The sequence below is a fragment of the Ruditapes philippinarum genome, unplaced genomic scaffold (assembly GCF_026571515.1).
Source record: "Ruditapes philippinarum isolate M1 unplaced genomic scaffold, ASM2657151v2 ctg4367_1_1_1_1, whole genome shotgun sequence".
NCBI lineage: Eukaryota > Metazoa > Mollusca > Bivalvia > Venerida > Veneridae > Ruditapes > Ruditapes philippinarum.
The window spans coordinates 67,039-83,291 of record NW_026859066.1 but is presented as its reverse complement, the minus strand read 5'-3'; the positions used below and the strand labels follow the sequence as shown (position 1 = coordinate 83,291).

Sequence of the window (16,253 nt, the reverse complement as noted above, 5' to 3'; positions counted from 1 at the left end):
ATTTGTGTTTCTGGTTTAATACGCAAAACTATCTGTATCATTCATTATAATAGGGCCGTACCTTATCTTCTACTAACTATCTTACGGTGTGAATACTGAAGACACAAAGAAGGCAGGGACTACGAAAGGTATGTTGGCCGTAAAACTCGCTTAAGCTTGAAAGACAGACTGTTTGTTGACACAACAGCTATAAGGGTTACAACAAGTAAGCATTATTGCATCGGGTAACTCCGGAAAAGGTAAAATCTGTAGTTCAGCAATCTCAAAGCACCATAAATGTCAGCTGAGGAAATAAAAAAAAGTCATGATTATCGTGAGGGTTCTATTGTATTGTATACACGCCTGCTAAAAATTTATGAAGGAATATCACTTTTTTTCTTATAAAAGATGCTTGCTGTTTTATAAATTCGTCTAGCTGTCGGTTATGTATCGAAACAACCGTTCATATACCATATGACCTGTCATTTTTTTATAACTAATAATATATATGTGTACACGCGGCCAGTAAACAGATGAACAAATAGGATCAGAATATATATTGCTCGTGTCAAAGGATACTTCCCTTTATCTTGTCACAAAGATTTTTGCATTTAATTTATAATACTTTTAGTGGCTATTTAAAACGTATCATAAAGATTGTTTATGACGAAAAACGATTGATAATCACATCATACAGACGAACGAAAACGTCGATTTTCTTTTTGACAATATATGTGTGTACTTTTATAATATCAGTACTTCACCTAATCAATCAGACATACTAGTATTTTGGTTTTAAGCACGTTAGAACGAGTAATATTTTTACATCATTAAACACGTACAAAGGACATTTTTACTCTCAAACATATGATCGTTGCAATTATTATAAGAGGAAAAACATTAACTTGGCTTTTGCCATAACAGTTTCAATTTTCTTTTGTTTGTATTTCTAACATATTTTTATCATACTGACTTAAATTTATTGTGACTTTTTCGGCGAACGGTCTCTTCTAACTATAATTTGGTTTGTTTTTCTTACGTATTTTTTTGTAATTTTCATTATAGTGGTATAAATGTAAACTGAAAATTTATATTTTTTGGCACACGGTCTCTTCATGTAAAAAGTCACTGAAGAGACCAGACTTTTGTTCTGAACGAATACATCAATTTGTCTTTTCAAAATAGTTGAACTATAATTTGGTTTGTATTTCTTGTGAAATTTTACCTTTTACACACCCGTACTGTCTGATCATGGTCACCCGTGTTTGCTATTCAGTCAGTGCATATTCATTTTTATCATTCAATAACTGTTAAATTGAAATTTTGAGTATGTTTACACACACGCTAAACCCAAAGATAAAAGTCATGTATATGTAAAAACTATGTCCCTTGAATAGCTAAGGATTTAGTTGATGCAACAATGTCTTTTATTTTGAAAGATGCGCGTGTATAAAAGCATTTTGTTAACCTTGTTTTCATTTACTTACTTTTGCTCGTCATTTTTGTAACATTGATATAAAGCGTAAAATTAAATTCTTAAAAAGAACTGTCTATAGTATGCTCTTAAAGATACTGCTATTACTTTTCTGGAAAGCCTTGGCTAAACTTGAACTGTTTAGGATAATATGAAACCGATACGATAACTATTTAAAATTTGACGCCGACGCCAGGGTAAGTAGAACAGCTCTCCATATACTTCTATAGCCGAGCTAAAAACTAATAGATTTACATTCAAGAAGACGGCACTGATATTTCAAAATAGTATATATACTTATACAACAACAACAACACTTGGTAGTCAATGCATATATTTATTGGTACAGAGAAATGAGCAAATACGCATGCAACTATCCAGTAAACGGCATCCCTTATAAAACAATACTACTGTAATATAAATACTTCCAAATAAAGGCTCCAAGACATACATTAACAAGGCACATACGATATTGAGACTTACATGTCTATGGTGGTCAAAGTGTAAAAATGAACTAAGGGCAATAACTCCAAAATTAGACAAGGCTGTGTTAATGTTTGTTAGCATTGCAGTTCTATCCAATGAGATCCAAAGTCATAAATGAGAGAATTCGAGCTAGAAAAAATTGTACAAGCAAAAGTGTAACAAGCATCATAAAATGATATCAAGGAAGATAAGTATATCTCCAAAAGTAGGAATATGGCTTTGGTTCTTAGACACTGCAGTTCTTCTCACTGGTCTTTATCTTTGTATAAAATGACTCATTTATAGGCAATGGATTAACCATACCTGAATAAGCATTAAATAGATTTCAATTTGCAAATGTTTTGGTGTCTTAAATAAAATGCACAATGGGTCATAAAGTTTCAGGCTGTCATATAGGAAAGTTGGTCTTTTATTCTTTTAAGTCCAGTATTAGCTTGTTCATTGCACTGGCTGTTGAGCTTCTCAAGTTCTGGATACATAGACAAGTTATATCCATAGCTGCAACCTGTAAAATAAGGAATTACGATAATTAAGATGCAGTGACAATCGAGCAGAGACAGGATCTAGCGTAAGTGAATTTCATTAGCATTATTTAAATTGCCGGGCAGGGGCGACGCTTTATTTTAACTTATTTTAAAAGCATTCATTTATTTGACCTTGACAGTAAGGGTTAATTTAGGATTAATGTCATATTTAAAATATTCAAGATGTTTGTTGGGTTGCAAATCTTGTTTGATATAATTTTAAATAAAATCTGTACATTAATAACAAAATTGTAACAATTTACAAAAATTAAATTTCAATTATCAATAATTTAACCTTCAAGGTCATAAAAGACATAAAGGTTTTATCCTAAAGAATGTTCTGTTATAAAATGCATTCAATTCTTTCATTTATATTAAAATTATAGTCAGTTACAACAAAAACGTGAACATTTCAATAATTTGAGGTCAAGGACATTTATGAGTGAAGGTCAAAGTCTTTCTGGTCAACTTGAAGTCCATTTAAAGAAGAGCTGTCACAGGAGACAGCGAAGCTCCTCTAATGAAATACTGGACGCAGTAAGGAAGGCAAATCTATGAAAGAAAATCAATTATGTATAATCATGTATTGAGTTATAGCAAAAAAAATAACATTTGTTTACATTAATTCCCAAGTTCAAGGGGGATATTCTGGAAATGAGTCACGCGTAGATTTGAAACCTTGTTACCAACATACTGTGTGTTAAGAGTAAAAAAAATTATATATTTGAAGTAGATACCTTAACAAGAGGGCCATGATGGCCCTGAGGTCGCTCACCTGTATAAAGGCACCCGCAGCGGGGCCAGTTTAAACCCCAGGACTTTTATTTGAACAAACTTGGAGGACACCCATTAGAAGATGTTTCACGATGTTAAGTTTTTACTACACACATATAATGAAAAACAACGATCTACCCCCCACCTCCAACCTGCCCCCCCCCCCCGGCAGGGCCAATTTTAATCCAAGGGCTTTTATTTGAACAAACTTGGTAGACACCAATAAGAGGATGTTTCATGCTAAACATCTAAGCTCTAGCTCATTGTGTTTTTTAATCAATGACACCCCTGGGGCGGGCCAGTTTTGACCCCAGGGCTTTCATTTGAACAAACTTTGTAGACACTTACTAGAAGATGTTTCATGCTTAATATCTAAACTCTAGCTATTTGGGTTTTTTCAAAGAAGATTTTTAAGTTTTTGCTATACACATATAAGGAAAATCAATGACACCCGGGGCGGGTCCAATTTTGACCCCAGGGCTTTTATTTGAACAAACTTTATAGACACTCACTTAAAGATGTTTCATGCTTAATATCTAAACTCCAGCTATTTGGGTTTTTTCAAAGAAGATTTTTAAGTTTTTGCTATACACATATAAGGAAAATCAATGACCCCCGGGGCGGGGCCAATTTTGACCCCAGGGCTTTTATTTGAACAAACTTGGTAGACACCCATTAGAACATGTTTCATGCTAAAGCTCTTTGAGTTCTTTAAAAGAAGATTTTTTAAGTTTTAACTATATGCATATAGGGAAAATCAATGACCCCCTGGGGCGGGGCCAATTTTGACCCTTGGGCTTTTATTTGAACAAACTTGGTAGACACTCATTAGAAGATGTTTCATGCTAAATATCTAAGCTCTAGCTCTTTGGGTTCTTTAAAAGAAGATTTTTTAAGTTTTTACTATATGCATATAGGGAAAATCAAAGACCCCCTCGGGCGGGCCAATTTTGACCCCAGGGCTTTTATTTGAACAAACTTGGTAGACATTCACTAGCAGATGTTTCATGCTTAATATCTAAGCTCTAGCTATTTGGTTTTTTTCAAAGAAGATTTTTTAAATTTTTGCTATACACATATTAGGAAAATCAATGACCCCCGTGGCGGGGCCAATTTTGACCCCAGGGCTTTTATTTGAACAAACTTTGTAGACACCCATTTGAACATGTTTCATGCTAAAGATCTTAGCTCTAGCTCTTTGAGTTCTTTAAAAGAAGATTTTTTAAGTTTTTACTATATGCATATAGGGAAAATCAATGACCCCCTGGGGCGGGGCCAATTTTGACCCTTGGGCTTTTATTTAAACTAACTTGGTAGACACTCACTAGAAGATGTTTCATGCTTAATATCTTAGCTCTAGCTATTTGTTTTTTTTTTCAAAGAAGATTTTTTAAGTTTTTGCTATACACATATAAGGAAAATCAATGACCCCCGTGGCGGTGGGCCAATTTTGACCCCAGGGCTTTTATTTGAACAAACTTTGTAGACACCCGTTAGAAGATGTTTCATGCTACATATCTTAGCTCTAGCTCTTTGAGTTCTTTAAAAGAAGATTTTTTAAGTTTTTACTATATGCATATAGGTAAAATCAAAGACCCCCTGGGGCGGGCCAATTTTGACCCCAGGGCTTTTTTTTGAACAAACTTGGTAGACACTCACTAGAAGATGTTTCATGCTTAATATCTAAGCTCTAGCTATTTGTTTTTTTTTTCAAAGAAGATTTTTAAAGTTTTTGCTATACACATATAAGGAAAATCAATGACCCCCGTGGCGGGGCCAATTTTGACCCCAGGGCTTTTATTTGAACAAACTTTGTAGACACCCATTTGAACATGTTTCATGCTTAAGATCTTAGCTCTAGCTCTTTGAGTTCTTTAAAAAAAGACTTTTTTAAGTTTTTACTATATGCATATAGGGAAAATCAATGACCCCCTGGGGCGGGGCCAATTTTGACCCCAGGGCTTTTATTTGAACAAACTTGGTAGACACTCACTAGAAGATGTTTCATGCTTAATATCTTAGCTCTAGCTATTTGGTTTGTTTCAAAGTAGATTTTTTAAGTTTTTGTCTAAACACATATAAGGAAAATCAATGACCCCCGTGGCGGGACCAATTTTGACCCCAGGGCTTTTATTTGAACAAACTTTGTAGACACCCATTAGAGCATGTTTCATGCTAAAGATCTTAGCTCTAGCTCTTTGAGTTCTTTAAAAGAAGATTTTTTAAGTTTTTACTATATGCATATAGGGAAAATCAATGAGCTCCTGGGGCGGGGCCAATTTTGACCCCAGGGCTTTTATTTGAACAAACTTGGTAGACACTCACTAGAAGACGTTTCATGCTAATATATCTAAGCTCTAGCTATTTGGTTTTTTCAAAGAAGATTTTTAAGTTTTTGCTATACACATATAAGGAAAATCAACGACCCCCGGGGCGGGGCCAATTTTGACCCCAGGGCTTTTATTTGAACAAACTTTGTAGCACCCATTAGAACATGTTTCATGCTAAAGATCTTAGCTCTAGCTCTTTGAGTTCTTTAAAAGAAGATTTTTTAAGTTTTTACTATATGCATATAGGGAAAATCAAAGACCCCTGGGGCGGGGACAATTTTAACCCCAGGGCTTTTATTTGAACAAACTTGGTAGACACTCATTAGAAGATGTTTCATGCTAAATATCTTAGCTCTAGCTCTTTGGGTTCTTTAAAAGAAGATTTTTTAAGTTTTTACTATATGCATATAGGTAAAATCAAAGACCCCCTGGGGCGGGGCCAATTTTGATCCCAGGGCTTTTATTTGAAAAAACTTGGTAGACACTTATTAGAAGATGTTTCATGTCAAATATCTAAGCTCTAGCTCTTAGGGTTTTTTAAAAGAAAATTTTTTAAGTTTTTTTTTCGGTTGCCATGGCAACCAGAGTTCTGCATGGAATTAAATTCTTTGAACAATTTTTTAAAGGTGACCACCAAGGAACATTCCTGTGAAGTTTGGATGAAATTGGCTTAGTGGTTTATGAGGAGATGTCATTTTAAGTAAAAGTGTACGGACGGACGACGGACGGACGGACGAAAAGCGATCACAAAAGCTCACCCTGTCACTTTGTGACAGGTGAGCTAAAAAGTAAAGAAGTTAAAATATTTCTTTAAAAAATCCATAGTTCAAATGGAGAGAAATCTAAAAATATTGCTTCAAGAGTTATGAACCTTGTCACATAAGATGTAATTGATGATAATAAATATGTATTTGAAATTTGAGGTGGATACCTCCAAAACTAAAGAAGCTATTATATTAAAAAGTAACATTTTTCAATTAAAAAAAGTTCATGAAGAAGATAATTCTTGCAATATTTGTGCTAGAGTTAAGAACCTTGTCACATAGCATGTGGTTAATGATAAGGAACATATATTTGAAGTTTGAAGTTGATACCTTAAGAAATGAAAAAAGTTAATAGTGAAAAATATTTCACTGCACCAAAACTTGAATCTGAAATCTGACGCAGACATGGACGCCGACGCCTGAGCGAGTAGGACAGCTCTCCATATATTATGTACGACTGAGCTCAAAATCATTGAAAGAGGCCTTTTTCACATGATTGGGCTTTCAATGCAATATAAGCTTTTGCAAATGATAACGCTGGAAAAATGCTACATTAACCTTTTTATCCTTCAATTTAATATAATTACATTTAACTTACTAGTATGGTTATCCAAATGCAGTCGGTCAATATAAAATTCTGTTTCTTTAAAGAACAGTGGATCTCTGTTAAGACAATACTCATGCAGCTTGCATGCATTGTCATATATAACTTGTCTTGGGGCTGAAATTAAAAGTAAAAACACAAAAGTTGCATAATTGGTAATTGTATGATAGGGCATAATTTTGGTGTTTACATTGGTTATACACCTAAAAAAGAATTTAGCAGCAAACTTATTTTTATCTGCAAAATAAGGCAAAACAAGATTGCATTTGTGATAAAAACTATGCCACCGCATTAATACAACACTAAATAGTAGTGTAGAAACAGAATTATTTTTTGTTTCTATACAATTGAAGATTGTCATTATGCATAGATCCCTGACATATCTAATTCTTATTATCAGATTAGTGGTAAAATCTATATGTTTCTTGGAAAATGTTTATCCCCTTAATGCCATATATATCGATTTATGATGTTTCAGATTGTACCAAATACTTTATCACTTTTGCTTCTGAGACACTTTTTTTTGTAAAAAACAATTTTGGCAGTTATTCTAAAATTATGCTTTATAAGGTTATATAGTTATATATTTCTTATGTAATGAGCTTTCCATTATAAGATATATCCATTTTTACGTTATAGACAACTTACAAACTGACATAGTTTCAGCTTCAGTCTCCAGTCAGCTTGTTACTGACACATGCAGAGACAAACAGGGGACAAAAAAAGTCAATTCTCATTCTTTAATTGTTGTTGATGACATAGGGTCATTTGATACAGTAACTGTATCTTAGAAAAAGTATGTATATAATATCTGCACTCACCACGTTTGAATCTAGTCCTCAGAATAGTAAATGGTACATTTGGAGACTCATTTGAAGCCATTACTTGAAAACCATAGTATATACCTGAAGAAGTAAGAAAGCACAGTTTTCCTCTGCAAATGGTTAAAAGCAGAGCACTGTCATTATGTGAAAATTACATGTAACAGTGATGAATGGGACTTGAACAGACTGTTGTCCCATACAAACAATGAGCCAAGTATATTATTTAAAGAATACTAGAAACAAGACACCATCAATGATACTGTATTAGTGAAGATATTCAGACAAATACCAGTTCATCCCAAAATCTAGTATAAATCAAATCAACAAAGATGTATCAGTATAGAAGGGTGGTAGTTTCTTGATTTAGTGTCTGTGGGTGACTATTTAAAGTACTTATTATACTATATATATTTCAGTCTTGAATTTTAACATCAAAAGCATTTAAACCAACAACAATAACAAGGTAACTATATATATAGATTACTCACCATGAGGACAGAAGATAGTGAAGACCCCTGGTAAAAGGCTAGGATGTCCAGCATACTTCTTGGTGCAATGTACCTTGTTCTTCACTTGCGATGCATCTTTTTGGAACCGACCCCTGGACCTGTACTTCGGCAAACATGGAAAAAATGATAATTCATCATCCTGACTGTTGTATCGTTGTAACTATATAATAAAGTCAAGTATATAATAACAAAGTCCGATATACATATATATACAGTTTATTTACAAGACTAGTAATATAAAGATATGATCAAGCGATCTTACTACAAGTGTAGCTGGTCAACGACTGACGGATAATTCCAGCCAGGTTACATGTATAGACTAGCTATAGTCTGTTTCAAGATAACAGTATGGTAAACATACTACATCTCCCTTCTTTAAGTATTAAAAAAAAATAATATTCTTTTATTATCAGAAATCAATTCATAATTGCAATAAGGTGTAAAACAAGTAGCACTTTTTCATTCAGAAAATTAAATATAGATGAAACATTGTATGTTCAGAAATGAATAAAATCTATAAAAAATTATAGTACATATCAAAATTATAATTTGTTTTGATAAGAGTACAACAAGTGGTGTGAAAGGTAAAATCATATGTTTATGATGTTTATTTCACCCACTGACTACTTGAATAGCGCTGATTGCTTTTCACCACTCTCCCTGACCGTGTTATATAAGGGCCTTCAGTATTGCGGTTAATCTGATCTTGATTGTTTACACATGTTTGCTCTTTACTTATATCAGGATCAGCAAAAATATTGAGTTGCATTGGGTCAAAGTGTGAGAAATTTTCCTCTGTTTTCAAAAGATGTTGCCTGTTACGACGATAAACAGTTCCATCTTGCGTAACAACGGAATATGACCTTTCATCATGTTTATTGATGATTTTGGCTGGTTCCCAAATTTTTCCTGAACGAATTCTCACGGAGTCATTTACATAAAGGGGGCATAGGGGCTTGGCGTTTTTGTCGTGATTTTTCTTTTGCGTAATCTTTGACCTATCATTATTTTTTATGACGAGGGAAGAAGATATGGTTTTAGGTTGTAACAGTTTGGGAGTGATTCAGTCCACAGTCGAGGGGGGTATTTCTGTATTCGAGCAAAGCTGTATACGGGTTGTGACCACTTTCTTTTGCTTTAGTAAGTAACCTTTTAGCAATTGAAACAGCTTTCTCTGCCATACCATTTGATCTTGGAAAATATGGAGAAGATGTTTTATGCTCAAATTTCCACTTAGCTCTAGCTCTTTGAGTTCTTTAAAAGAAGATTTTTTAAGTTTTTACTATATGCATATAGGGAAAATCAAAGACCCCTGGGGCGGGGACAATTTTAACCCCAGGGCTTTTATTTGAACAAACTTGGTAGACACTCATTAGAAGATGTTTCATGCTAAATATCTTAGCTCTAGCTCTTTGGGTTCTTTAAAAGAAGATTTTTTAAGTTTTTACTATATGCATATAGGTAAAATCAAAGACCCCCTGGGGCGGGGCCAATTTTGATCCCAGGGCTTTTATTTGAAAAAACTTGGTAGACACTTATTAGAAGATGTTTCATGTCAAATATCTAAGCTCTAGCTCTTAGGGTTTTTTAAAAGAAAATTTTTTAAGTTTTTTTTTCGGTTGCCATGGCAACCAGAGTTCTGCATGGAATTAAATTCTTTGAACAATTTTTAAAGGTGACCACCAAAGGAACATTCCTGTGAAGTTTGGATGAAATTGGCTTAGTGGTTTATGAGGAGATGTCATTTTAAGTAAAAGTGTACGGACGGACGACGGACGGACGGACGAAAAGCGATCACAAAAGCTCACCCTGTCACTTTGTGACAGGTGAGCTAAAAAGTAAAGAAGTTAAAATATTTCTTTAAAAATCCATAGTTCAAATGGAGAGAAATCTAAAAATATTGCTTCAAGAGTTATGAACCTTGTCACATAAGATGTAATTGATGATAATAAATATGTATTTGAAATTTGAGGTGGATACCTCCAAAACTAAAGAAGCTATTATATTAAAAAGTAACATTTTTCAATTAAAAAAGTTCATGAAGAAGATAATTCTTGCAATATTTGTGCTAGAGTTAAGAACCTTGTCACATAGCATGTGGTTAATGATAAGGAACATATATTTGAAGTTTGAAGTTGATACCTTAAGAAATGAAAAAGTTAATAGTGAAAAATATTTCACTGCACCAAAACTTGAATCTGAAATCTGGACGCAGACATGGACGCCGACGCCTGAGCGAGTAGGACAGCTCTCCATATATTATGTACGACTGAGCTCAAAATCATTGAAAGAGGCCTTTTTCACATGATTGGGCTTTCAATGCAATATAAGCTTTTGCAAATGTTAACGCTGGAAAAATGCTACATTAACCTTTTTATCCTTCAATTTAATATAATTACATTTAACTTACTAGTATGGTTATCCAAATGCAGTCGGTCAATATAAAATTCTGTTTCTTTAAAGAACAGTGGATCTCTGTTAAGACAATACTCATGCAGCTTGCATGCATTGTCATATATAACTTGTCTTGGGGCTGAAATTAAAAGTAAAAACACAAAAGTTGCATAATTGGTAATTGTATGATAGGGCATAATTTTGGTGTTTACATTGGTTATACACCTAAAAAAAGAATTTAGCAGCAAACTTATTTTTATCTGCAAAATAAGGCAAAACAAGATTGCATTTGTGATAAAAACTATGCCACCGCATTAATACAACACTAAATAGTAGTGTAGAAACAGAATTATTTTTTGTTTCTATACAATTGAAGATTGTCATTATGCATAGATCCCTGACATATCTAATTCTTATTATCAGATTAGTGGTAAAATCTATATGTTTCTTGGAAAATGTTATCCCCTTAATGCCATATATATCGATTTATGATGTTTCAGATTGTACCAAATACTTTATCACTTTTGCTTCTGAGACACTTTTTTTTGTAAAAAACAATTTTGGCAGTTATTCTAAAATTATGCTTTATAAGGTTATATAGTTATATATTTCTTATGTAATGAGCTTTCCATTATAAGATATATCCATTTTTACGTTATAGACAACTTACAAACTGACATAGTTTCAGCTTCAGTCTCCAGTCAGCTTGTTACTGACACATGCAGAGACAAACAGGGGACAAAAAAGTCAATTCTCATTCTTTAATTGTTGTTGATGACATAGGGTCATTTGATACAGTAACTGTATCTTAGAAAAAGTATGTATATAATATCTGCACTCACCACGTTTGAATCTAGTCCTCAGAATAGTAAATGGTACATTTGGAGACTCATTTGAAGCCATTACTTGAAAACCATAGTATATACCTGAAGAAGTAAGAAAGCACAGTTTTCCTCTGCAAATGGTTAAAAGCAGAGCACTGTCATTATGTGAAAATTACATGTAACAGTGATGAATGGGACTTGAACAGACTGTTGTCCCATACAAACAATGAGCCAAGTATATTATTTAAAGAATACTAGAAACAAGACACCATCAATGATACTGTATTAGTGAAGATATTCAGACAAATACCAGTTCATCCCAAAATCTAGTATAAATCAAATCAACAAAGATGTATCAGTATAGAAGGGTGGTAGTTTCTTGATTTAGTGTCTGTGGGTGACTATTTAAAGTACTTATTATACTATATATATTTCAGTCTTGAATTTTAACATCAAAAGCATTTAAACCAACAACAATAACAAGGTAACTATATATATAGATTACTCACCATGAGGACAGAAGATAGTGAAGACCCCTGGTAAAAGGCTAGGATGTCCAGCATACTTCTTGGTGCAATGTACCTTGTTCTTCACTTGCGATGCATCTTTTTGGAACCGACCCCTGGACCTGTACTTCGGCAAACATGGAAAAAATGATAATTCATCATCCTGACTGTTGTATCGTTGTAACTATATAATAAAGTCAAGTATAATAACAAAGTCCGATATACATATATATACAGTTTATTTACAAGACTAGTAATATAAAGATATGATCAAGCGATCTTACTACAAGTGTAGCTGGTCAACGACTGACGGATAATTCCAGCCAGGTTACATGTATAGACTAGCTATAGTCTGTTTCAAGATAACAGTATGGTAAACATACTACATCTCCCTTCTTTAAGTATTAAAAAAAATAATATTCTTTTATTATCAGAAATCAATTCATAATTGTAATAAGGTGTAAAACAACTAGCACTTTTTCATTCAGAAAATTAAATATAGATGAAACATTGTATGTTCAGAAATGAATAAAATCTATAAAAAATTATAGTACATATCAAAATAATAATTTGTTTTGATTAGAGTACAACAAGTGGTGTGAAAGGTAAAATGATATGTTTATGATGTTTATTTCACCCACTGACTACTTGAATAGCGCTGATTGCTTTTCACCACTCTCCCTGACCGTGTTATATAAGGGCCTTCAGTATTGGGGTTAATCTGATCTTGATTGTTTACACATGTTTGCTCTTTACTTATAACAGGATCAGCAAAAATATTGAGTTGCATGGGGTCAAAGTGTGAGAAATTTTCCTCTGTTTTCAAAAGATGTTGCCTGTTACGACGATATACAGTTCCATCTTGTGTAACAACGGAATATGACCTTTCATCATGTTTATTGATGATTTTGGCTGGTTCCCAAATTTTTCCTGAACGTATTCTAACAGAGTCATTTACATAAAGGGGGCATAGGGGCTTGGCGTTTTTGTCGTGATTTTTCTTTTGCGTAAACTTTGACCTATCGTTATTTTTTATGACGAGGGAAGAAGATATGGTTTTAGGTTGTAACAGTTTGGGTGTGATTGGGAGAATTGACTTAGTTCTACGACCCATAAGTAACTGCGCTGGTGTAAAACCACAGTCGAGGGGGGTATTTCTGTATTCGAGCAAAGCTGTATACGGGTTGTGACCACTTTCTTTTGCTTTAGTAAGTAACCTTTTAGCAATTGAAACAGCTTTCTCTGCCATACCATTTGATCTTGGAAAATATGGAGAAGATGTTTTATGCTCAAATTTCCACTCGCGCGTGAAATCTTCAAATTCTTGCGAGGAAAATTGAGGTCCATTGTCACTGATTAATATATCGCATATACCATAACGCGACATATGTACTCTCAGTTTTTGGATAACTGTGCCTGACCTTGTATCAGGTAATAAGTCTATTTCAAAAAATCGACTGTAATAATCGATTGTGACAAGATATTGCTTTCCATCAAACTGGAAAATATCAGTCCCTATTTTTTCAAAGGGTCGGCTTGGAAATTCATGCGGGAGCAACGGCTCTTTCGCATTTGAATCTCTATGTTTTAAGCAGATAGGACATTTTAAAACATAATCTGTGATTTGTTTTGCCATTCCTGGCCAAAACATGTTATCTTTCGCGCGTTCAATAGTTTTGGTAACGCCTAAGTGACCTGTGTGAACCTGCGTCAGCATTTCCTGGCGAAGGTTATGTGGTATTATGACCTTTTGACCACGAAATATCAAGGAATCTTCCACTGATAATTCGTCCCGGTGATTCCAGAATTCGGTTATTTCTGGGATGCACTGTGACCTCATTTCAGGCCAGCCTGCTAGTATAGTTTGTTTCAATATCTGCATGGATTTGTCTTGCGTAATAGCTTGCCTAATGATATCTAAACGTCTATCAGTAACGAACAACTGTTTCGTAATTGAATGTACATGCAGATCGAGACCTTCAATCAATGTAGGCATTGTTTCAGGTAGTGAATGTCGCGATAAAAAATCGCTGACCGGTATATTCTTACCGCTAACATGCTCTACAGTTACTTTGTACTTTTGTAACTGCAGCAGCATTCTCTGAAGTCTAGGAGGGGCCGCCGAAAGGGGTTTTTTCATAATTGACTCGATCGGTTTATGATCGCTTTTAACAATTATGGGTCTTCCATATGTAAATTGATGGAATCGCTTACAGCCAAAAACAATGGCTAACATTTCTTTCTCAATTTGCGCATACATTTTTTCAGTATTAGTGAAACTTTTTGATGCGTATGCAATTGGTCTGCCTCCTTGCATGAGACAACAACCAGTTCCATTCTGGCTCGAGTCGCACTCAAGGACAAGTTGTTTGTCTGGGTCGAAGTAACCAAGAACTGGGGCATTCGTAATGATATTTTTGACCTCCTGAAATGCTTGAGTGTGGGAATTTTCCCATGTGAACTCAACATCCTTTTGCATGAGGCTACGCAGAGGGGAAGTGACCTCAGCCAAGTTTGGCGCGAATTTTGCCATATAATTGACCATCCCTAGAAACGTTTCAAGCTTAGCACGTGTGTTTGGGATTTCAAGCCTCGTGATGGCTTCGATTTTGCTTGGGTCGGGCTTTAAGCCTTGGGTTGAGATAATGTGTCCGAAAAATTGAACTTCAGGAACACCTATGATGCATTTATCAGGGTTAAACCTAATTCCTACCTCCCGTGCGCGATCAAGGGTGTTACGCAAGTTTGCGTTATGCTCTTCTTTTGTGCGACCACAAATAAGTATGTCGTCAACAATAGCGTGAACGCCTGGCAGACCTTGAAATATTTCGTATACCTTTTGTTGAAAAATGTCGCCAGATGAAGATATGCCAAATGGCAGCCTTAAGTAGCGATATCTGCCAAATGGCGTCGAGAAAGTTGTCAACATTGACGATTCTTTCTCTAATTCTACACTCCAATATGCATGAGTGATGTCAAGTATACTGAAGTGTGACGCACCTGTGAGATTAGCCGTCACATCTTCCAGTGTAGGCATCGGATAATGGGGCCTGCAGATTGCGTCATTTAACGCTTTCGGATCTATACATATTCTAAGTTGGCCAGTTTTTGGTTTTTCAACAACCACGATAGAATTTACCCAGTCTGTGGGTTCTGTAACCTTGACAATTATTTTATCACTTTCCATACGTGAAAGTTCTTGTTTAAGCCTGTTTTTCAGTGCCTCTGGTACTTTGCGAGGGGGTTACCTGTAGGAACCGCAGTTTCTTTTACATGTAATTTACATTTACCGGGAAGTTTACCAATACCTTTGAATAAGTCCCCATAGTCAGACATAACTATTTGTTTGGTCATGAGCTCAATATTATGTACTGGCGATTTATCTACTGAGTAGGTAAGGTTTAATAAACCTAGGTCGAGGCTTGACTTTAAACCTATAAGAGATGGGGCGGAAGTGTCTACTACATAGAAAGTTGTATTGATTTTAGTTTCTCTATAGGTGCACTGCAACGTGACCTTTCCCTGAACTTTAATGAGATCCCCTGAATATGAAGTAAGTTTACTGTCCGGGGGTTCAAGTGGGAAATTCAGTCTGAGCTGATTATAGATTTGGCGCGAGATTATGTTTAATGCGCTTCCGGTATCAATTTTGAATGTTAAGCGCAGCTTTTCTGGGCCGATTTGGAGGGAAACAAAAGCACGGTCTGGAGTTTTGTGTGGTGAAAATGAAGCGCTTACCGTATCAATGAAGTATTGTGATCTCTCCTCAAAATGAGTATCACATGGTCCCACAGCACTTAAACCATTAAAATAACTTTGTTCAATGTCATGCACTCTAGTTTTAGCGCGACACGTTTTCTTGAAATGATTCAATTTTTTACACTTTAAGCAAGTTTTTCCATATGCGGGACAAACAGTTCTGTCTCTCAAATCATGTTTTTGTCCACAATTTCCACATTGCTTCACAGGAAGAGGTGCGTATTCTCTCCGTTGGTGTGTAGGCTGTTCGGGGCGTCTTCTCCGTATAGCGTCTACATTACCGGTGTGATATTGTGATTGCCTGTCACCGATGCTCATTGTCGCCATTTGCTGTTGACAGTATTCGAAATTCTGAGAAATTTGAACGGCTTTTGTTAGAGTTAGTTTTTCTCCCTCATTTATTAATTTCTCACGAATTCTTGAATTGTTCGTGCCAAAAACGATGCGGTCACGAATTAACTCGTCTTCCATGCCGCCGTATCTGCAGTCTTTAGCACGGAGC

General features: G+C 35.0%; 2 protein-coding genes across 2 annotated transcripts; both read right to left on the bottom strand.

Moving 5' to 3' along the window:
• Positions 1–2,053: 2,053 nt before the first annotated feature.
• Positions 2,054–11,565, bottom strand: LOC132755047 (uncharacterized). The gene is made up of 7 exons (XM_060745839.1): positions 11,505–11,565; positions 10,679–10,801; positions 10,249–10,265; positions 8,248–8,428; positions 7,757–7,840; positions 6,930–7,052; positions 2,054–2,444 (listed from the first exon to the last, which is right to left on the bottom strand). Exons 1-7 carry the CDS (start codon positions 11,563–11,565, stop codon positions 2,320–2,322), a joined length of 714 nt encoding a protein of 237 aa, XP_060601822.1. The 3' UTR covers positions 2,054–2,319.
• On the bottom strand, positions 10,697–15,299 carry LOC132755039 (uncharacterized protein K02A2.6-like). The gene is made up of 3 exons (XM_060745824.1): positions 11,996–15,299; positions 11,505–11,588; positions 10,697–10,801 (listed from the first exon to the last, which is right to left on the bottom strand). Exon 1 carries the CDS (start codon positions 15,177–15,179, stop codon positions 12,621–12,623), a length of 2,559 nt encoding a protein of 852 aa, XP_060601807.1. The 5' UTR covers positions 15,180–15,299; the 3' UTR covers positions 10,697–10,801; positions 11,505–11,588; positions 11,996–12,620.
• Positions 15,300–16,253: the final 954 nt, after the last annotated feature.

What these genes read in the sequence shown, in the direction of transcription:
- LOC132755047 (XM_060745839.1), bottom strand. Translation starts at nt 11,565, where the DNA reads ATGGCTTCAAATGAGTCTCCAAATGTACCATTTACTATTCTGAGGACT. An exon ending in GAGGACTAGATTCAAACGTG is followed by an intron (nt 7,053 to 7,756) that starts GTGAGTGCAGAT and finishes TTTTAATTTCAG; the next exon opens with CCCCAAGACAAGTTATATAT. An exon ending in GCATTTGGATAACCATACTA is followed by an intron (nt 2,445 to 6,929) that starts GTAAGTTAAATG and finishes CTTATTTTACAG; the next exon opens with GTTGCAGCTATGGATATAAC.
- LOC132755039 (XM_060745824.1), bottom strand. Translation starts at nt 15,179, where the DNA reads ATGGAAAGTGATAAAATAATTGTCAAGGTTACAGAACCCACAGACTGG.